At 42.5% G+C, this 21,519-nt stretch overlaps 2 protein-coding genes and 1 pseudogene across 2 annotated transcripts; 2 read left to right on the top strand and 1 right to left on the bottom strand.

Moving 5' to 3' along the window:
• The first annotated feature begins 3,864 nt into the window (after positions 1 to 3,864).
• LOC127785747 (serine carboxypeptidase-like 15) lies at positions 3,865 to 6,911 on the top strand. Its single transcript, XM_052313148.1, has 8 exons — positions 3,865 to 4,662; positions 4,739 to 4,840; positions 4,933 to 5,016; positions 5,116 to 5,271; positions 5,511 to 5,582; positions 5,706 to 5,938; positions 6,044 to 6,089; positions 6,401 to 6,911. Exons 1-8 carry the CDS (start codon positions 3,997 to 3,999, stop codon positions 6,482 to 6,484), a joined length of 1,443 nt encoding a protein of 480 aa, XP_052169108.1. The 5' UTR covers positions 3,865 to 3,996; the 3' UTR covers positions 6,485 to 6,911.
• A 2,914-nt stretch (positions 6,912 to 9,825) lies between these two features.
• LOC127753337 (G-type lectin S-receptor-like serine/threonine-protein kinase At1g34300) lies at positions 9,826 to 12,451 on the bottom strand. The gene has a single exon (XM_052278817.1). It carries the CDS (start codon positions 12,344 to 12,346, stop codon positions 9,911 to 9,913), a length of 2,436 nt encoding a protein of 811 aa, XP_052134777.1. The 5' UTR covers positions 12,347 to 12,451; the 3' UTR covers positions 9,826 to 9,910.
• A 5,075-nt stretch (positions 12,452 to 17,526) lies between these two features.
• Positions 17,527 to 19,300, top strand: LOC127752578 (uncharacterized; annotated as a pseudogene).
• The last annotated feature ends 2,219 nt before the right edge of the window (positions 19,301 to 21,519 follow it).

Raw genomic sequence — 21,519 nt, 5'->3', positions numbered from 1 at the left:
AAGTAACTATCACGAAATGTGATAGACAATGCATCGAAGGAGATGGGTTTGAAACCCATTTGAGTTATACTATGGCGGTAACCCAATCTATATGATCGGAGATCCCGTGAATTAGAACCTGTGAAGAACAAGCCATTAGTTAACTGGAGGAGAGTACCAATCTAAATCCTCTTTAAGTGAAGATGCATGTACTCTCATGAGCTGCAAGGCAGGTTGGCTATATGCCTTAATGAGTTCTATTAGCTTTAATTAGCAAAGATGCTATCCTGTAGAGCATTCTTAAAAGAACACACCTTTGTGAGCTTGACTATTGGTTGTACTCTTGATATTTTAGGTGAATCTTCTAGGAAGCTTACTAAGAGACCAATGAGTATGACTTATACACTCTACCCGAGGAGCAGTCTACTGACGGTCTAGTACCAGATAAGACTCTGTGTGAAACTTGCTTGCACAAGACTTGCAATTCAAGGCGTAGTCCATTGTTCAAGTTGTGAGTAAGTGTAGCTTGAAGTTCTAGGTGGATGTTCAACCTTAATCGGTCTCCATCAACAGCTCGTATATAAACAGTACATTGGAAAAAGGCAAATCTCAGTAGGATTTTGAGATTCGGTGGGGAATTATTGGAATTAATAGATGGGTCTTAACCCATTCGAAGATTAATTCTTTGGAAAATCACAAAAGCTCACCTGGAATGGCATGCACGGGGACTTTAGTACCACCTTGCATATTCTAGAAGAGGAAGACCTCCTTATAAGAGAGGATACTCGCCTAGCCACTTGAGGCATGTGAGGTGGAGAGAACAGGGGGAACACACACGCGCTCGCTCGCCTGGCCTTGCATGGCGGCACCCGTGCACAACGTACGCGTCGAATGGTCCCCAAAATTGGTTCCTCACCCTTGCGCAGATACGATCTCCTTTCGCAGTTTTGTTTTGCTGCAGAAATTTCGAATTCGTTTTTTGGAAACCCTCCGAATAATCCGATGCGTGAAACGACGTGGAGTCCGGATAAGTTACACGAGACTTATCCGGTTCGGTTACGCGGAGTGGAGATTGTGTAGGTGCCCTGATCAAGCGTCCTAATATTTCTATATAAGTTGAGCGGCTGCCTCCATGCAATATACGTGAAATCAATCTAGGGTTTGCCTCCTCCTCTGTACTGCGCCATCGCTCATAGTCTACTCCATCCTGCTCGCTGACGTGCACCGGCAATCGGGAGAGCAGGTCTCCGGAACCTTCGCCTTCGATGTCTTGCACTGGGAGAAGGCGGTAATAAGGTTTTTAGGAAATGCTTTGCGCGACTGCTCCCTGTTTGTCCATAACGGCTCATCTTCCTCTTCGCTGGCGTGTTGCGCGCCATCGTCAATGCACGGTACCCTGAGTCCTTCCTGCTGAGCAGCCAGTTTTCCAAAACCCTCGGTATGCATTCAACATATTCCGCATATTCGATCTGTTCATGCTTTACTGTCTAGTTTACATGTGTAGATCGTATGATGTGATTATGTCATTTGCAATGTCATGATTTATTTATGGAATAAATGAAATAATTATGTGCTAATATTTTCACCAATCCAAAAACCTTATTATAGGCATTGTGGTTTTACTATGACTAGTTTTTCCCATGCTCTAAGGCCGGATAAATTCATCGGTGTACACTTCAAGAGATGGAAGATCAGGGTTACTCTGTGGTTGATGGCTATGAAATGCTTCTAGATTAATAATGGCAAACCTGAAGGAGTTCTCATTGCTGAAAAGCAGAAAGAATTCGAGAAGACCACTACTCTCTTTGTGGGATGGATTCGTAGTGTTCTTAGCGATCGTCTAGTCGAGGTGTATATGCACATGACTGACGCTAAGGAGTTGTGGGATGCACTGCCAAATTCGGTGCTATTGATGCTAGCAATGATCTGTACGTTATGGAGCAGTTCCATGACTACAGGATGGTTGACAAACGTTTTGTACTTGAGCAGGCTCATGAAATACATGCCATGGCTAAGGAACTCGAACTCCTTAAGTGTGTCTTACTCGATAAAATTGTGGCCGGGTGCATTATTGATAAACTACCTCCATCTTAGAGAAGTTTTGGTACTGCACTTAAACACAAGAGACAGGAATACTCCGTTGAGGGATTTATAGCGTCTCTTGATGTTGAGGAGAAAACTCAGGAAAAAGACGTCGCGTCTAAGGGCAATGATGGGCAGTCTAATGCCAATGTTGTGCACAAGGCCCAAAACAAGAACAAAGAGAAATACAAATCTCAGCAGACCATCAATTTCAAGCAGCAGAAGAAGAAGAATATAACAACAATCTGAACTAGCATGAGAGAACTTATTTTGTGCTTTTTTTACTTCAAACATTAACAACATGACCTAAATACTAACCTACCTATGCCTTAACCTGCTCCAACCGAGCACAAGCCCAGCTGGTCTAACCCCATACCCAGAGCTATTGGGTTGCAGCAAAAGCAGAGCCACTAGCTTTCACTGATTACCCTAAGTCGTTTTTAACATGGTCTTCAAAACACAACTTTAACTTCTTGTTTTTATAAAAATATTTATTGAAAAGTGATATATGTATATTTTTATGAAAGTATTTTTCAAGACAAATCTATTTATATAACTTTTACATTTTCAAACTCAACAACTTGAGAGTTATTCATGATTTATATTCCCAAGGTTTGACTTAAACATTGTCCTAAACGACTTCCTTTATGAGTACGGAGTGAGAACTAACCAATATGCATATGACAAGGAAAAATATTATCTGCTCGGTTTCAAAAAAATATATTATCTACTATATGAAAAATATAAATCAATATATTATACGCTATATTGTTTAAATGATTTTTTTAAAAAAGAGTTAAATAAATATTTTTAGACTTCGATACGGTCTTCAATATGCTACTTTGACCATTTTTCCTGAAAAGTTATAAAAAATATCTACGTTTAGTTTGTTGCTAAATTTGGTAAATATATAAAAAAAATCCTGTCAAAATTTTGGTAATATTACTAACTTACTAAAATTTTGGTTTTATTCAAATTTAATAAGATTTATTTTGACTGTCTGAACAGCCCTTTAATTATAAGAGTGCGGGCTGCGGCGTCTACTGTGCTGGGCGAGCTTAATTAATTAGTGGCATCCAACGATGCTACGTCACGTTCCCACTTCCACCAAGTCAAGGATATATACGCTTTTTCTCGTTTCTTTTAGAAACATGCAAGGGAGGAAAAGACAAATAAATTTCTGAGATTCAGAATTTTTATTAATTTTGTACCTTAAAAAATTGATAAAAAGTTAAATAGCAAAACCGAAAAAAATAATAATGCCCTCGTGATCGTACACATCCCATCCATCTACCCACGGCCTGTTTGGTTGGAGGGAGTTTTTAGAAGGGATTCGGAGTTTTGAGGGATGAGACTATTAAGTGTTTTGTTTGGTTGGGAGACATGGGAATTTTGGTGGGATGGGGATGAGGAATTGAGGAAGGAACTCCCTCTTTTTCAATACTTGGGTAGGGGCAGGTAATTGGGAGGGAATTCCTCCTCTATTTTGTCTAAGCAAATCTCAGCCATCCGTTTTTATTAATGATATAATCTCCAACTAAACTCCCTATCAATTTTCATCACCTCTACCAAACAATGTATTGTTATTAAAAATCGAATTCCCATCTTAATCTCATCATTAATTCTCTCTTATAAACTTCTAATCCCTTTTCATCACGTTACCAAACAAGCCGCCATATCAATCTGATTTGGGTCAACGATGCAACAATAATTAGCAAGTGGAAGACAAGTAATTAAGGAGGCAGGAGCAGCATGGAAAAAGAAGAATAGAAGATTACTAGATATTGTACTGCTGAGCGAAGAGGACAGACAGGTAAGCTAGCTAGGCAATCAATCATATTCGCTCTCCAAAATGAAGGGATCGATCATCTCACAAACAAAAACGTGAGGGATGAAGGACAAGGACAAGAAATAGGTGAAGCTATCTACTTCTCGATGCATCTATGTACGGAGGCGGCGGTAACACGGCGGCGGCTGCTGCTGCTTCTTCTTCTCCTGGTCACCTGCAGCTGCCTGTCTGCGAGAGAGAGAAGCAATAGCAGCAGCAGCAGCAGCAGGAGAGTGGTGAGGCATCTCCCGGGGTTCGATGGGGCGCTCCCCTTCGAGCTGGAGACCGGGTACGTGGAGGTGGACCGCATCGCCGGCGTGCGCCTCTTCTACTACTTCATCCGCTCGGAGAGCAGCCCGGCCGACGATCCCCTCCTGCTCTGGCTCACCGGCGGGCCAGGCTGCTCGGCCTTCTCCGGCCTCGTCTACGAGGTCGGACCCCTCACCTTCGATGTCCATGGCCATGGACATGGACAACTGCCAAGGCTCTTGTACAAGCCGGAGTCGTGGACCAAACGTACCAACGTCATCTTCCTCGACTCCCCTGTCGGAACTGGCTTTTCCTACGCTGACACCGACGCCGGATTCCGCACCGGCGATACCATTGCTGTCCACCACATTCTCGTCTTCCTCAACAACTGGTTTCAGGAGGTGCACCCCGATTTCCTCTCCAATCCTCTATACATCGCCGGCGACTCCTACTCTGGGATGATTGTGCCGGCTGTCACCTTCGGAATCGCCACTTCATCACCCAAACCATCTCTCAATCTCAAGGTACTAGCTACTTTTAAAGATACAAATAGGAGTACAACTTACTGAAACTGATACCCTGCCACATCGTCATCTTCAGGGCTACCTTTTGGGCAATCCAGTCACTGATCACAACTTCGATGCTCCATCCAAAATTCCATTTGCCCATGGGATGGGTCTCATATCTGACCAACTGTATCAGGTAATTGGCATCCATATATCCTACTTCACGACGGATTTTTACCAGCATCTTACTATATACTACGTACGTATATAATCATGTATGATTTCTAGGCATACAAGAAGAGCTGCAGTGTCAAGCACAACACCCAGCAGCAAAGCGTTCAGTGCACAAATACTCTTGATGCCATAGATGAGGCATGTACTTAGTAGGATTACTTGCTCTGCTTTGTTGTTCAGTTTCAGTGATGCTGACCACTAATAATCAATGGTCTGTCTCTTGAATTAATTGTGCAGTGTGTCAAGGACATATACGGAAATCACATTCTGGAGCCTTACTGCACTTTTGCAAGCCCGCATAATCCGCGCATCGATAAGCCATTCACTTCAGGAGTACGGCAGATACTCCAACTCCAAGACTTTCACTTGTCTGAGATTTCTTCAGAATGCAGAGTCAGTGGACCCTAATTATTTTCTTTATCAAATCTTCTTCGAGTACTAGCTACCCCTCCCGTCCCAAAAAAATCTGAACAGCCTTGTACTAATATATCCTATCTAATTAAAATATATCCTCCGTCCCATAATATACACTCAAAATATCTTGTAATATGGGACTGTGAGAGTATATGTTAGTGGGTAGTATTGGTTAGCCGACCAAATCTTACCATTTGGTATTTCTTCATGTCATGCAGACGGCAGAATATACAATGTCCAGAATATGGGCCAACAATGATACAGTAAGAGAGGCCCTTGGAATTCACCAGGTATATACACATCTCTTCATCATCATTCAATTGAACAGTAATTTGCATGCAGGTTCGATCATTCTGTCACACAGCATAACACAACACAATGCAATGATCCACTGTATTCATTCTGCAATGCAGGGAACAGTTCCTTCGTGGCAAAGATGCAACTACGACATTCTGTACAGTTATGACATCAAAAGTTCAGTAAGATACCATCTGGATTTGACAACTAGAGGCTACAGAAGCCTAATTTACAGTGGTGATCATGACATGATTATCCCTTTCATCGGCACGCAAGCCTGGATTAGATCTCTGAATTTCTCTGTCGTGGATGAGTGGAGACCATGGTTTGTGGATGGACAAGTTGCAGGGTGAGGACACACAGTATTCATCGATACCATCAAATTAATTGAGTACGTGTGCGAGTACTGTGTCTGTCTCTGACCAGATATATTATCCGTCTGTCTTATGTGCAGATATACAAGGTCATACTCCAATAACCTCACATTCGCAACTGTCAAGGTATGTGCCAGCGTTTTAGCTTCCTTCAAGGGATGCAACACATTAATATCTTGGTACGCATGATCTAGGGTCTGTTTAGATTGTAGCCAAAATAAATATTATCAAGTTTTGGCAATGCTAAAATTCTGGTAAGATGGCAATATTGCTAAAATTTTAGCAGAATTTCTTATGTATTGACCAAATTTGACAACAAACTAAACGTAGATATTTTTTTTATAACTTTACCAAAAAAAATGATATGGTTGAAAATGACATCAAAGTGAACAGGCCCTCAGTAACTAAAAAGAGTATTTTGGTGTTAATTTGTGTAGGGTGGTGGACATACTGCTCCAGAATACATGCCAAAGCAATGCCTTGCTATGCTTGCAAGGTGGGTTTCTGGCAATCCTCTTTGACGATGGTGCATATATGTGTAAGAGAAAATTCCAGGATGGAGATATTACATCACAAGAAATTTATGATTTTGCTAAAATTGTGGCGACATTTTTTTCCCCATCACGGTTGAATGCTTTTCTCTTGGGTTGCGGCGGAGACTCTACTCGCGCGTGTATTATATATGTCTGTTTCTTCACGAAGTGCATGAAGATTTGTCCCATGTGTAAGATCTGGAGAGTGAGAACAAAACATGGTTCAATACAGTGCAAATGATGGATCGAAGAGCATACTCCTGCACGTCAATGTAAATAGACATGTAACATTTTATTACGCCGTCAGTGTGGCCCCCCGTTTTGTACACCGGAAATCCAATGTGTTTTACGATATTATTCTCTGAATCATCCGTACTTATTTGTATAAAGCTAGATTTCATAATTCATTTTACAATCCTTTGACTTAGCAGTTTTAACTGAAAACAATGTTAAGTTGAAATCCTCGATTATCAACGAGGGTTCATCCACCTTCCCAAAGCTTCACTTCATCCGGTTTACCCTTGCATCCAGTTTTCCGCATTCTTCACCATTCCAACCTTCCCGCACATTGGGCAAGGTCACACAATCCCTCCCAACACTATTCAAAGCAAGATTAAAATTTATAAGGCTATTCAAGAGTAATACAAGTCCCGACGCTTAATCGCGAGCATGACTATTCGAATATATTTGTTTACTCACATTGCAAGGGATGTACGTTTTTAATCCCGCACTCCGTGACGCACACAACACATGAGACTTGTCACAGCCCTGTTTTTCAGTCACCCTTGCATTGCGACACCCACTGCAAGGACTCCTGGTATTTCGAGGTACTAGGAGGATTACACAATATATATACTTAGGTGCCTTTTAGATTTTTGTCATGGCATTTGATCAATCCAACACATCTTCCATCACAAACAGTAACAACTGCAGAACTACCATGACAGGTGCTGCCCCACTCGGGTTACCTAATGCATCAGGTCTATACCCACTCAAGCAATGGAATCATACTCTGATTGTTTCCTGCGTAGCTTCTTGACTCGGTCCTTTACTTACTACAATCGGTGGCTTGTTGTTTCATAGAACCACACATATTCTATCCATGTCATCCCAGTCGAAATTATTTTGTTTTATTAAGTTTTTGGTATTTGCAAAAGTCTTATGTTGCAGGTGATGCTCATGTCTCCACCCGTCTTCCAACAATCACTCACATCGACTGACCAACACATTCACATCCATATACCAAACATGGAGTGTAAAATTGTCTAAACAAGCAATACTAAGTTATGTTAATAATTGACCATGTAATAATAAATAGACTAAGACAGCAAGGAATATGAATAATAATTTTAAGGTGGCTCAGAATCAAGTTTAGGTACGAACTTTATAACTACTCCCTCCGTTGCATGTTATAAGACTTTCTAGCATTGCCTATATTCATATATATGCTAATGAATCTAGACACACATATATGTCTAGATTCATTAGCATATATATGATGTGGGAAATCCTAGAAAGTCTTATAATATGAAACGGATGAAGTAGCATGCAACTTTATTTGCAATCAATACATCTATTAACTTATTAAAGGAATAGAAAAAGCAGCCTCCACGTTCGCTCTCACGGTCTAGAAATTCTCATATTAATCGGAGAAAAAGAAAAATAGAGTTCATATAGAAATACAATTTAGAAATAATTGAAATTCGAAGGAATATTGGAAGAGAAGACTAGAGTCCATATAGAAATACAATTAAGAAATAATGGAAATTCGGAATTAAAAATAAGGAATATTAGAAGTAGAGTATAGAGTCCATATAGAAATACAATTAAGAAATAATAGAAATTCGGAACTAAAAATGAGGAATATTAAAAGTAGAGTATAGAGTCCATGTAGAAAGCCAATAAGAAATAATAGAAATTCGGAATTAAAGATAAGGAATATTAGAAGTAGAGTATAGAGTCCATATAGAAATTTAAAACTAACTCAAATTCCAAATAAACATAATAAAATTAACGTAGAGTTTAGAGTTCATATAAAACTACAATTTGCAAATAACCAAAATTCGAAATTAAAAGAAAACATGGGAAGAAGAGTCTAAAGTCAATATAGGAATACAATTTAGAAATAACTGAAATTCGAAATTAAAAATTAAAGAATATTGAAAGATGAGTTTAGAGTTCACATAGAAATACAATTAGAAATAATAAAAATTCAGAATTAAAAATAAATAATATAGGAAGAAGAGCCTAGAGTCTATATAGAAATACAATTGACAAATAACGAAAATTTGGAATTCAAAAAAGAAATATTGAAAGACGAGTCTAGAGTCGAATATAATTTACAAATAACTAAAATTTGATATTAAAAATAATTAATAACTAACACGTATATAAAATACAATATGAAAATTACACATTAGTAGTTTCATAAAGTTAATACAAAATTTAAAATTATGTTGTCATTTTAATATATTTGAATAATACATTGAGAAAACATGTATGTTATTATATGAGAGAAAATATAATGATTCTAGCCACACAGTCTGCGCAGCTCAACATACTAGTTTATAAAAATATGATCAACATGCTAAATGAGGGGAGCGTAGGGACTTTGAAGTTTGAACGGCTCCTCGTCGATTACTGCGGCTTCGTCTACGCAAACGTAAAACCTGTTTGGCGAACGACGGGTCAAAACCCGGTTTTCCTATTTTAAAGCAAAGGGGCAAAATCCTAGAAAAAAGAGTAAATTTTACAAAATTACAAATACTTTGATTAAATTATCGCAAAACTACAGATTTAACAAGATGTATCACAAAACTACAGATTTAACACTAATTTTATCACAAAACTACAGATTTAAGGTAAAATATCACAAAACTACAGATTTAGTAATAAAGTTATCACAAACATATAGGTTTAATGTCAATTTAATCACAAAACTTGGATATTTATAACTCAAACATTACATTAGTGCAAAGGATTTAAATCCTAAAATTTATAGTTTTGTGATAATTTTATTCTAAAATATGTAGTTTTGTAATAAATTTGTTGCTAAATATGTAGTTATATGATATATGACCTTAAATATGTAGTGTTGTGGTAATTTAGTCAAAAGTATATGTAGTTTTATGAAATTTACTAATAAAAAAAAAGTAAATATATGTCATGATATCTGCGCTGAGCCTACGAGAGAGATGCCGACGAATTTGATGGTGCGTATCATTTTGAAGCGTAATCCACTCATCATGTACATTTGCCTTGCTCAGTTGCTGTCGTGAGCCCAGCAGGCAAATCAGACAACGCAGGATATGCAGTGCTCTGCTCTGATCTGATCTGAACTAGTACTAGTATAATAAATAAGAAAGATAATTTGTGTGTCTCTCGTGGCAAGAAGTGGAGTACTCCTAGGAGAGATCAGTCGTCCTGGACGCAGAAGATGGTGGGCTTGACGGGCTCGGTGATCTCGACGGTGCCCTCGAGCATCTTGGCGACCTTGCCCATGGAGGGCCTCATGTCGGCGCGGTCCTGAAGGCACCACATGGCCGTCTTGACCATGCGCTCGACGGTGGCGAGGCTGGCGGGGTCGTCGTCGTAGGCCTCGGCCTGGACGATGCGAGGGTCGATGATGTCGTCGATGCGGCGCTCGACGTAGACCTTCTCGAAGGCCCACTTGGGGAAGTACCAGTCCTCGCTGCCGACGGAGTCCTGGCGGAAGCCGTAGTTGCGGCGGCCGGAGACGATCTCAAGCAGAACCATGCCGAAGCTGTAGACGTCGGCCTTGGCGGTGATGGGCTCGCGGTGGATGACCCACTCGGGGGCCATGTACCCGCGGGTGCCACGGATGCGGGACATGGTCACCTTCTCCTTCTTGCTGGTGAGCTTGGACAGCCCGAAGTCGGACACCTTGGGGCAGAAGTCGTCCTCCAGAAGGATGTTCTCAGGCTTGATGTCGCAGTGCAGAACCCACTCGAGGCACTCCTCGTGAAGGTACGCGATGGCGCGCGCCACGCCCAGAGCGATGCGGTAGCGGGTGTGCAGGTCAAGCAGAGGCCGCTTGTTGCTCTCTTCTTCGTCTCCTTGGGTGCCGGTGCCTGGAGCGAACAGGTACTTGTCCAGCGATCCGTTTGGCACGTACTCGTACACCAGCATCCTCTGCTCCTTGTCCGCGCAGAACCCCCACATCCGCACCAGGTTGAGGTGGTGCATCCGCGCGATGATGGTCACCTCCGCCCAGAACTCCGCCTCTCCCCCGCCCACCCCGTGCAGCTGCTTCACCGCCACCGCCCGCCGGTCCGGCAGCTCCCCGCGGTACACCTTCCCGTACGCCCCGCGCCCCACCAAGTCCGAGAACTCCTTGGTCGCCGCCTTCAGCTCCGCGTACGAGAACCGCCGCGGCCCGCCGGCGGGGAGGTACTCCAGCCCCAGCGTCCGCGCCATCTCCCTGTACTGCGAGTACTTGCGCAGGAACGCCCAGAACGACAGCACCCCCGCCAGCAGCTCCACCGCGAACAGCGCCGTGATGATGGCGATGTTCCGGATCGTCGTCCGCCCCTGCTTCGGCGGCACCGGCAGCGCCAGCCGCACCGGGCACACCGTGTCGATCATCGTCGTCATCCCCGTGAAGTTGTTCGGGTCGTTGTTCGACTCCACCACCCGCAGGTAGGTCGACATCTCCGTCGCCGGCGACCAGTAGCCGTCCACCAGCCGCGTGTAGTGCAGGCACGTCCGGTCCCCGCCCAACTTGTAGCCGAAGGCCACGCAAGAGGCGTTGGCCCGGCACTTGCTCTGGCAGTCCGCCAGGTTCTGCGGCGTCAGGCTGGTCATGTACTTGCCGGGGACGGACACTCCGGTGTCGGCGCCACCGGAGAAGGAAACGAAATCCATCCGCACGAACTTGTCGTCGTTGCCCTTGCCGCTGTAGTTAAGCTTGGGGGCGCAGCCCAGGCCCTGCGGGCGGTACCCCGGCGGGCAGACGCAGGTGGTGTTGTCGGCGCCTTGGGGGACGCAGATGTTGGCCTCCCCTTGGCAGGCGCCCCGGATGGTGCAGAGCTCCTGCACCAGCTGCCATACCACCCGCCACTGCCCTTTCTTGGACTGCAGGCTGTAGAGGCGCAGGTTGCCGTCGTCGTCGAGGGTGAGGCGGCGCAGGCGGCGAGTGGAGCCCTGGTCGGAGGCGATGAGCTGGGAGGGATTGCCACCAGCGAGTTGCAGCGTGCCGTCGGCGGTGAGGTTGCGCAGGGCGGTGTTGCCGGTGATGTTGGCGTAGGCGGAGGAGCCGTGCTGCAGGGTGAGGGCGTTGACCAGCTGGAATCTGCCGTTCTGGGACTGCAGGGTGATGCTGGTGGTGGTGGTGGTGCCGTTGCTGGGGATGGCCTGCGACGCCATCAGCGTGTCCGTCGGCTCCTCGAAGCTGGACCAGGCGCCGTGGTCGAGGCTCCCCGAGTCGTTCAGAGACAAAGGGGCACTCGTGGAGTTGGAATTGCGGGACCAAAGGGTGGTGCTGTTGCCGTTGTCGCTCCACGACAGCTTCCCCGCCGCGTCGATGGAGAGCACGGAATTGGCGTCGCCCTCCACGGCGGAGTGGTCGTTGTTGAGGGCGTACCATATGACGACCGGCCTGGACTCGTTGGCGTTGGCGCTCACCCAGACGGCGAACCAGAACTTGGCTGGGGAGGAGGGGGAGGGCCGGAATCCGGCGGCGAAGTCCCCGTTGTTGGAGACGAGGGTGCGGTTGCTCTCGGCGGGGCTCCAATTGGTGTCGTTGGCGGAGAAGGTCCGCATCTGCTGGGCCTGGGCCTGGGCGGCGGCGAGGGCCGGTAGGAGGAGGAGGAGGAGGACAGCGGCCGCCATGGTTGTGATTGCTGGATTGGGGAAGGGAATTGGATTTCTTGCTTTTGGATTTGGGATCGAACCGACGACTCTCCTCACCTCGAGTCCAGTCAACAACACTGTAGCCAATTTGCCCATCATGTAAATTGAATATTCATTGCCTTGACTGTGGACTGGAATTTCTTCTTCAATCGCGCGCCAAATCCATGTGCCTTTCCTGTTGCCCACGGCGGCTAATCACAATCAATATTAACGCTTTCTCAAATACTCCCTCCGTTTCAAGATATTTGACACCGTTAACTTTTTAACATATGTTTAACTATATGTATGCATAAAAGTATATTTAGCAATGAATCAAATGATACGAAAAGAATAAATAATTACTTAAATTTTTTTGAATAAAACGAATAGTCAAACACGTACTAAAAAGTCAACGGTGTTAAATATTTTGAAACGGAGGGAGTATAATTACTGGAGTACTACTAAACATTTGTAATACAGGTAAACAGCGATATAGTAATATATTAACTGCATCTGCATGCTTTCGTCCATCCGTCTGACTTGCTTCCAAATTCATGCTACTATAACTAACTTAAACCTCTGTCACTCTCCATTTTTACTGCAAAATAATTGCCACTCGCTACTCCGGTTTGGTGGTTACATTATTGAGAGAGATGCTCTCCGTGGATTTGTCATATAGTACTAGTATGTGTGCTGTGCTGTGCTGTGCTGTGCGTGGTCTGGTGGTGGCGATGAGGACAATGCTGCAGGAAGCTAGATTTAGACTTGGACACAAAACCGTTGACTTTGATCGGACCAGTCAGCATTGCTAAGCAGCCAACCTGACCGCTGTTTCCTGCCTGCTTGCGTGATCTCAATCATTTCCCCTTTGTTAATACTACATGTACGCTTACATTTTACGGTTACCCAAATTTACCGGTGAAATAAAATCCCAACAATTCTGAATGTTTGGGATAGGAAGATTAGACAGCATACGCTCAGAGAAACTAGATGGGTGGGCCGCGCAATTGCGCTGCTAGCACATATATAAAATTATATATTTTTAATATGATTTTACTTAAAATTTATTAAATGGTTGTCTTATTGTCTTAAGATTTTGAAAGACCAAAACTTAGCATACTTGTGTTTCTAATTTTATAGTTTTTAAAAATCACACCAGTTACTACCCCTTACTTCTGTTATATTATTATTTATTTACTTGCTCGATCAGCCACTGTTTCTATTCATTCTCCTTGAAACCTTTAAAATTTGGATATAAAAACTTATAGTTTTTAGAGTTTATTGTCATGTTGGGCTTCTTTTTTATAATTTCTAGAAGTTCCGTCAAACGCTGCCATTATACTCCTCTACGACCGTCCACTGCATCTTCTCTTTATTGTCATTGCTATTTTAATAGTCATTTACGTTCATTTTTTTACTTTCTATAAGTTCCGCCAAAACGTCAGCGACTTTGTTATTGTCCTCCCCTACGATTCACCCGTTGCCGCCCTTCTTTAATATCATTGAGATTTTAAAATTAAACATGATTATCATTAGTTTTTTTTTACTTTTTAGAAGCCCAAACCTTTAAAAATGGACCTTATAGTTTTTACAGTTTTTTGTCTCGTTGGGTTTCTTTTTTTTTTACAATTTTTAGAAGCCCGAACCTTTAAAAAATCCCATCAAACGCTACCACTATACTCTTCTACGACCCGTTCGCCGCATACTCTTTATTATCATTAGGATTATAAAAATCGAACATAACTATTGTTGGAATTTATATTTTACTTTCAAGAAGACCCACCAACTATCGGTGGCTCTGCCGTTGTACTCCTATACGACCCGCCCGCTGCCTCATATTTTAATTGAGATTTTAAAAATAAAATATGATTATCATTGGGGTTTATTTTTTTTTACTTTCTAGAAGTCCCGCCAACCGCCTTGACCGATTGCTTCATGACCTGTCCATCGTCCTTCCTTTTAATCGTCATTTGGAATTTCTATTTGGTGTTTTATTAATAGTTTTTAGATGTCCCATCAACCGCCACCACTCTCCTCCTGTATAGGCTTGCTACTTAATTACAGATGGTCTTTTCTTTCAATAATCTTTATTTTTTATCACTAATTTTAGTTAGTTATAAATTGTATCCCTAGTTGAAATATTTTTTTTCTTTTTCTCATTTCAGAATTTAGTTTATTTACATATTGTGTTCTTTTGATATTTTTATTTTTTATTTTTAATTTAAGTTGTTTTAAAATTGTATTCCTACTTTAACTCTCTTTTTAATTTGCCTAGATTCGGATTTCATTTTATTTTTTTATTCCGAATTTTAATTAATCTACTATTGGGTTCTTATACATACTCTTATTTTAATATTGCTTATATTTAATTCCGAATTTCAGCTAATTTTAAATTGTACTCCTACTTGAACTCTTTTTTTCTTTTCCTTTTTTCTAATTTTGATTTTTTTATTTTTATTTCGAATTTTAATTAATCTCGTATTGGATTCTTTTATGTACTCTTCTTTCAATATTTCTTTTTTAATTCCGAATTTCAGTTATTTTTAAATTGTATTCCTACTTGGACTCTTTTTTTTTCTAATTTCGGATTTTATTTTATTTTTATTGCTAATTTTGATTAATCTCGTATTACTTTCCTATTTAGACTTTTTATTCAATATTGCTTACTTTTAATTTCGAATCTCAGCTACTTTTAGATTATATTTCTACTTGGACTCTTCTTTTCTTTTTCTCGAATAAATGTTGGAATTTCTAGCCTCCACAGCGAACGTGGTGCCTCCTTTCAAGGTTTGCTAATTTCAGATTTTATTTTATTTTTATTCCAAATTTTGATTAATCTCATATTACTTTCCTATTTGGACTCTTTTTTCAATATTGCTTACTTTTAATTCCGAATTTCAGCTATTTTTAGATTATATTTTTACTTGGACTCTTCTTTTCTTTTTCTCCAATTAACGTGGAAATTTCTAGCCCGCACAGCAAACTTAGTGCCTCCTTTCAAGGCTGTTTTAATAATATAATAGATAGATAAAAATAGAGAGCAGACCAAATGAGCCTAAATCGAATTGCGTGAAAAAAACGAAGAGGAAGTCCAACTCAACAGATAAGGCCTGGCTTAGTTTCCTAAAAATATCACAACGAATCTTGGACACATGCATGGAGCATTAAATATAGATTAAAAAACTAATTGCATAGTTAGAGGGGAAATCGTGAGACGAATTTTTTTAGCCTAATTAGTCCATAATTAGCCATAAGTGCTACAGTAACCCACATATGCTAATGACGGATTAATTAGGCTAAAAAGATTTGTCTCGCGGTTTCCAGACGAGTTATGAAATTAGTTTTTTCAATCGTGTCTAAAAACCCCTTCTAATATCCGGTCAAACATCCAATGTGACACAAAAATATTCTTTTCGCGAACAAAATGGGCCCTAAAAACATCATTTCTTGTATATGGCCCAAAAAAAGATGATTAAGAGTTTTTCTTACAACGCACGGGTAAATATAATTTGTAGCATGCATCGAAGTATAACCAATCAATCGACCACGGCAGCGTAAGGATACACAGAAGAAAAAGGTAAGCCGATGGATCGAGATAATTAATAAAGAAAGGCTAATAATGACTATTTTCAGTTTTTCCACCACACAAAAGCGTTGTTACGGATGAAATCAATTTTAATCTTTCCTATTAATCCACTCAAATATGTCATTAGGAGAAATATGTGGGCCCCATCAGGAAAAGAAATATCTCCTCTGGCTCGGCTCGGCTCAATTCTAAAGGTGCCGGTTTTTATGAAAACCAGCCCCTTTAATTAATATAGGTGTCATTTCTTTAAAAAACCGACATCTATAATTAATTAATGGTGTCGTTTTACTTTAAAAAACCGACACCTTTAGTATAGATGGTTTTTTTTTAAGAATCGACACCTATAATCACTTAAAGGTGTCGGTTTTTTATGTTTTCGGACCGTAGAGGTGGGAAAATGCTTATAGGTGCCGGTTTTAGCACTTTCGGTATCTACTGTGCTAACATCTATTTGATGTTTTGTAGCAATGGTACAAAGAGCCATAGAATTAGTGGGCCCTAACAATTGTAGCCCACAGTTATATAACAGAGCAATCAAAGATTTCAAGACACATATGCACGTAGTTAGTAATTAGTAGTTGGACGATAAGTTAGAATAAAAGAAAGCCAAATCTATATCTCTACTATTATAAAAATTGAAGATGTTTTTACCGGTACCTTGATACGTTATCCGTGTAAGAGTCAGTTTTTAAGTTCGTTCACTTTTGGAAATACGGATATCTATTTGAGTCAGGTTTCAAGATTGTTCGCTTTGGGAAATACATAAGGAGTCGTATAAGAAATCTCTTTAAAAAAACTCATATACTAACTTGAGATGATTGGACTCCTAATTGCAGTTCATGATTTTATAGAAAAATACATATTCAAGCGAATTCTCACAGTAAATTTCATATTAACTAAACCGTATAACAATAATAAGATTTAAATAACCTTCACCCGTTGCAACGCATGGGTATTTTTTATAGTCTAACTAAAAATACGTAAGGTTTCCATAAAAAAATTTCCGTCTGTTTTTTTTTCCGATTCAGTTTTTCCCGTGATTTTTCGCTTCGTTTTTTCGCTGTTTTCTTTTTTTTCCTATTCTTTTTTTCGTGTTTTTTGTCCGCCTCTTTTTTTTCTGTCCCTTTTTTTTTATTTCTTCGTTTCTTTTTTCCATCCGGCTTTTTTTCTGCCTCATTTTCATCCGCTCTTTTTTCGTTCGTTTTTTATCTAACCCCTAGCGTCGCTGCCACGTTAATCTGGGTTCAGGGTTTAGGTTCCTCCCCATACATTCCCTCCTCCAATTAACTGAAAAAAGATTCTTCGCTACTCCCTCATTATTTTCCCCACTATTGTTTCTTTCAATTCCGCTTTAATTTACCAGATCTAATCTCCAATTAAAAGTCACCGTCTAATCTCCATTAAAAGTTCATTTTTATCCTGAATTTTATGGATTCGTTTCGATTTTGATAAAAATGAAAATAGTACGAGTGTATCAGAAGTCCACAATCAATTTTGGGAGATCGAGAAAAATTCAATCTGGGGAGGATCGGTTCTAACATTGTATGGTGACGAAAATATCTTTCTAGAGATTGAAGACGGCAGTCGCATATTGATGGGGAGGATCTGTCTTCCAGAGATTGAAGACGACAGTCACATATTGATGGGGAGGATCGGTTCTAGGATCGTTTGGACAGGAGATTGTCTTCCAGAGATTGAAGACAACTGTCGATTAGGTGAGCTAGGCTTACGGCTTTACTTGTAGGCTAGCCAAAGAGAGGCAAGCCAAATAGACGGAGGTAACAGGTTAGACTGGGACTGAAAAGGAAATGAGTTTTTCCTCAGAACAAAGAGTATAATCTTAAAAATGTTTTTACCCGTTGCAACACATGGACATTTTTTCTAGGTACTTTCTAATTAAGCATTGATTTTTCTTTTGATTTTTGGCAATTTTGTTTTCTAATTTTTCAAGCCTTGACGAGGCATTGAGCCTCCCGGTCCCAGCCCGACGCCAGGGCTACCGGCCGCTCCCAGATCTCATTTGAAGCATCGAGCAGTTAGGTCTAACCACACGGAACTTTCCCCGATGTGAAGAGGATTGGAAAAATAGGAAGAGGGCAGCCTCCAGCGACAGGAAGTTCACTTTAGATCTCTTAAATCGTCGCCTAGTTTGGTTTTTGTCCTTATTCGAAAAACCAGATACAACTCATCACTCAACTTACAAAACCGTGCAAACGAGATTCCTCGACATTATTGTCTCTAGTTTTGACTAACGTGGCGTCTTTAACCATGTCTTCATCACACGTGGTATTGACGTGGCGCTTACGTGGCTATTTGATAAAAAAAATAAAAGGAACAAAATAAAAATTTGGAAATAAAACAAAATATACGGACGCACATGTCAGAATAAAAAATAGTGAGACCCACCTCCTACACCTCACCCTCTTCCCCTCTCTTCCAATCCTCTGCCTCCATCCTCCATCCTCCCGGCGACAAGCACGGCGGTGCCTAGCTGTCGTCCGCGCTGAGATCGCGCATGAGCTCTCCTCCTCCGCTTCGTCCTCTCCCCCGTTACTCCAATCCTAGGTACCAACTCCACCGCCACATCTCGCCGCCGCTTGCAGCCTCGCCCCCAAATCCAGCGCCACTCACTCCCCACTCACATGCTCCTCATGTTCTTCTTCTGTCGCTAGAGAGCAACAGCAAGGACCTCTCCATCCATCGGTGGCTTTTTACCCATAGGAGGGGAGAGGGGAGGCCTGGCCATTGATGCTGTCGCGATGGAGCGCATGGCCAAGCACTGCTGGGATCTGTGGGACGCAGGCAGTGACGCCGGCGTTAGATCCAGCTGGCCGGTAGCTCATGCCAGTGGCGGAGGGGTCGAGCCGTCGTGGGAGGAGCAGGTGTTCTCACAGGACGCAGCGGAACACCTCGGTGGCTGCGTGTGGCTGCCGTGCTCCTACATGTGCAGCTTCTGCCGGTGGGAGTTCCGGTTAGCAGGCGCTTGGTAGGCACATGAACGTGCATTGCTATGACCGTGCTCCCCTCCGGCAGTGCGACGACGACATCGACCCGATTCAACCACCAATCGGCAGCATCTGCGAGCCGCCTACTCTTTTACCGTCAACGGTAGTAGCAGCAGCAGAGTCTCCTTTTTAGATAATGGAAGTTTTTATTGAACTCAGTCAATTACATCAAGGTGATACAATTATCCTGAGAACACTTTCGGCCTATGCATATCTCCTAGCATGCTGCTACAAATATCCAGCCCTAAATCCACAATTGCTCATCATCATCATCATAATCAGCAGCTGCAGGGCACTAATTCTTCGTCTCTGAATTCCTGCATAACAACCATCATCAAGAAGAGCAGGAACAAGACAAAATGAAGAGAGGGGAGATTGGAAGAGCGGAGGAAGATGAGGAGGGGAGCAAGAATGACATGTGGCCCCATTATTTTAAATTACTATCTTTTTGTAACTAACGTGTGGGTCCATGACTATTATTTTTCAAATCGAATTATTATGTAAGCGCTACGTCAATGTCACATGGGACGAAGATCTAGTCAAATTAGTCACATAGGTGCCACATCAGCCAAAACCGCCGTCCAAACCACCAAGGACCTCATCTGCACTGGTTTTGACAGTTGAGGGACCCGTTATATCTGGTTTTGCGGTTGAAGGACGAAAATCAGATTCGTCGACAAGTTAAGGGACCTCAAATGAACTTATTCCCTAGGGACACTACACAAGTCGGCCCATAGGTCCCATATTTCCTTTCGGCCCAATAACGCCCAAAAGTTACTGTTCTTCTTTTCCACACACTTTTCTTTTGCGAGGATTCTTCTCCATGCACTTGCATTCACGAAGAAAAATTTGCGTCGTTCTGCTGCTGCTCGGGGAAGAAGAATGATGCCTCAGGAAAATAGGGATGGGGATATTTGTGATGCCGCGCAGCTATGGCAACCACCTCATGTGAGGCCCACATGTCGGTCTCTCTTCTCTCCCTTCTTCTTCCTCCCTTCTTCTTTCTCTCATCCGTAGCACCGTAGAGCTTGAAGCGGTAGGTACATGGCAGTTACGGATGACTTTCTGACTTTCCGGAGAATATGAAGAAGGATGTGGTAGCAGAATGAGGAGGTCCCATTTTTGCCACTTTCGGCGGAGAACTGCATGGTTGAGGGCTTTCTATGAGGTGGGAAGCGAGGAAATCGTAGGCGGGAAGGCCCGCACGATGGGGAAGGAGTAGGCGGCCTATATGCAAGGGCAAGGGGCAGATGACGGGATGAGGAGCGGCACCGCACGACTAAGGTCGCAGTGGCTGGCGGAGGAGGTCGATCACGATAGATGAAAGAGAGCATGCGACGTGAATGAGGATGAGCGATGCACTACTTGAGCTGAGCAACGATCTGTACATTATGGGTGGGCATTGTTTCTGGGGTGAGGGGGGCGGATCTGGGGCGCGGGGTTGGCATGGGATTAGCAAGAGAGGCGCGCAACACCAAGTCCGGACCAAAATTGTTGTGCGCTGGCGGAATTGATTTGATGGCGGGACGAGGCGGACGAAACCTAGATCCGACGAACAGAAAATTACAGATTTTTTAAGTAGGTTAGATTTGTAACAAGTGCAGAATTTAAAAGAGGCGTCATAGTGGAACAGTCGTACTCTGCGGTTTTTCCTTTCTCTTCGGGGGCGCAGGTCCCGGCTAGCGTCCCTCTCGACAGTATAATGTCGATCGTGTAAAAGTTATAGTACCCTCTTTCTTCTTAATAAAATTTGGCGGCTCATCCTTCGGCCGTCCTGGCAAAAATAAAGGAATTAATGCAAGTGCTACCAGGAAGAGGCATCGATGATAAACAGATTGAAGGCTGCAGCCTACTTCTCCCTACTCCGACCTCTTCCTCCTTCATGCTGATTTCTTCTCTATCCAACTATGTTCTTTGATTTCCCGTTCTCTACTTCTCTTCCTAATCTACTTGCTTGTTCCCCTTAATTGTATTCAATACTTGAGCAGTACTCTCTGGATCGGTTATTGGTGCTTCTCCTTGTGGTGTTGATTTTTTGAGGATGAATTGAGAACATAACACTAGGCAGCTGACGTGTTAGGTCCACGTGGGTTTCACGCTGACTCAATCGATTCAACCTCATCACATTAGTTGAAACCGGGCATAGTAGTGCACTAGTGCTTAGATCTTCGTGCATCTTTTGGTATTGTAAGTTGATGGACGCGTTATATCTGGTAATACGTTTTAAGAAACTCAACGTTCAAATGGCGGACCTAAAGTGAACTTATTCCTGTGTAATACTCTGTAGCAAGAATTGGGCCCGATTTGATTGTGCAAGTAGAAGGGAAGGCCCAAAGATAGTTGGCTTTGTGATATATGAAGTGACGACGCTAAGATTGGGATGGTTGTTGTTGTGATGTGCATGGGATGGAATCTGCTAGCGTGGCTGTGGATGCGTGCGATATGATGCAGCAGGGAGGGAAGGAGGGAGCGAGCATTGGTGGAGGCAGCTGAGCCAAGCGCAGCCCATCCATATTCCTGCTTTTTCCCCTATCGATGACACACATACATGTCCATCTAACAAGTAGACGTACTAGCTAGTA

Source organism: Oryza glaberrima, chromosome 10, assembly GCF_000147395.1.
Source record: "Oryza glaberrima chromosome 10, OglaRS2, whole genome shotgun sequence".
In the NCBI taxonomy this organism is placed as follows: Eukaryota; Viridiplantae; Streptophyta; class Magnoliopsida; order Poales; family Poaceae; genus Oryza; species Oryza glaberrima.
The sequence above is the reverse complement of the archived record's forward strand: the minus strand, read 5'-3'. Positions and strand labels throughout refer to the sequence as shown.

Bases quoted from the DNA above. Each gene is read 5' to 3' on its own strand.
- LOC127753337 (XM_052278817.1), bottom strand. From the start codon at position 12,346: ATGGCGGCCGCTGTCCTCCTCCTCCTCCTCCTACCGGCCCTCGCCGCC.
- LOC127785747 (XM_052313148.1), top strand. From the start codon at position 3,997: ATGCATCTATGTACGGAGGCGGCGGTAACACGGCGGCGGCTGCTGCTG. The intron at 5,583-5,705 runs GTATATACACAT...TCTGCAATGCAG, and splicing joins AGGCCCTTGGAATTCACCAG to GGAACAGTTCCTTCGTGGCA. The intron at 6,090-6,400 runs GTATGTGCCAGC...TAATTTGTGTAG, and splicing joins TCACATTCGCAACTGTCAAG to GGTGGTGGACATACTGCTCC.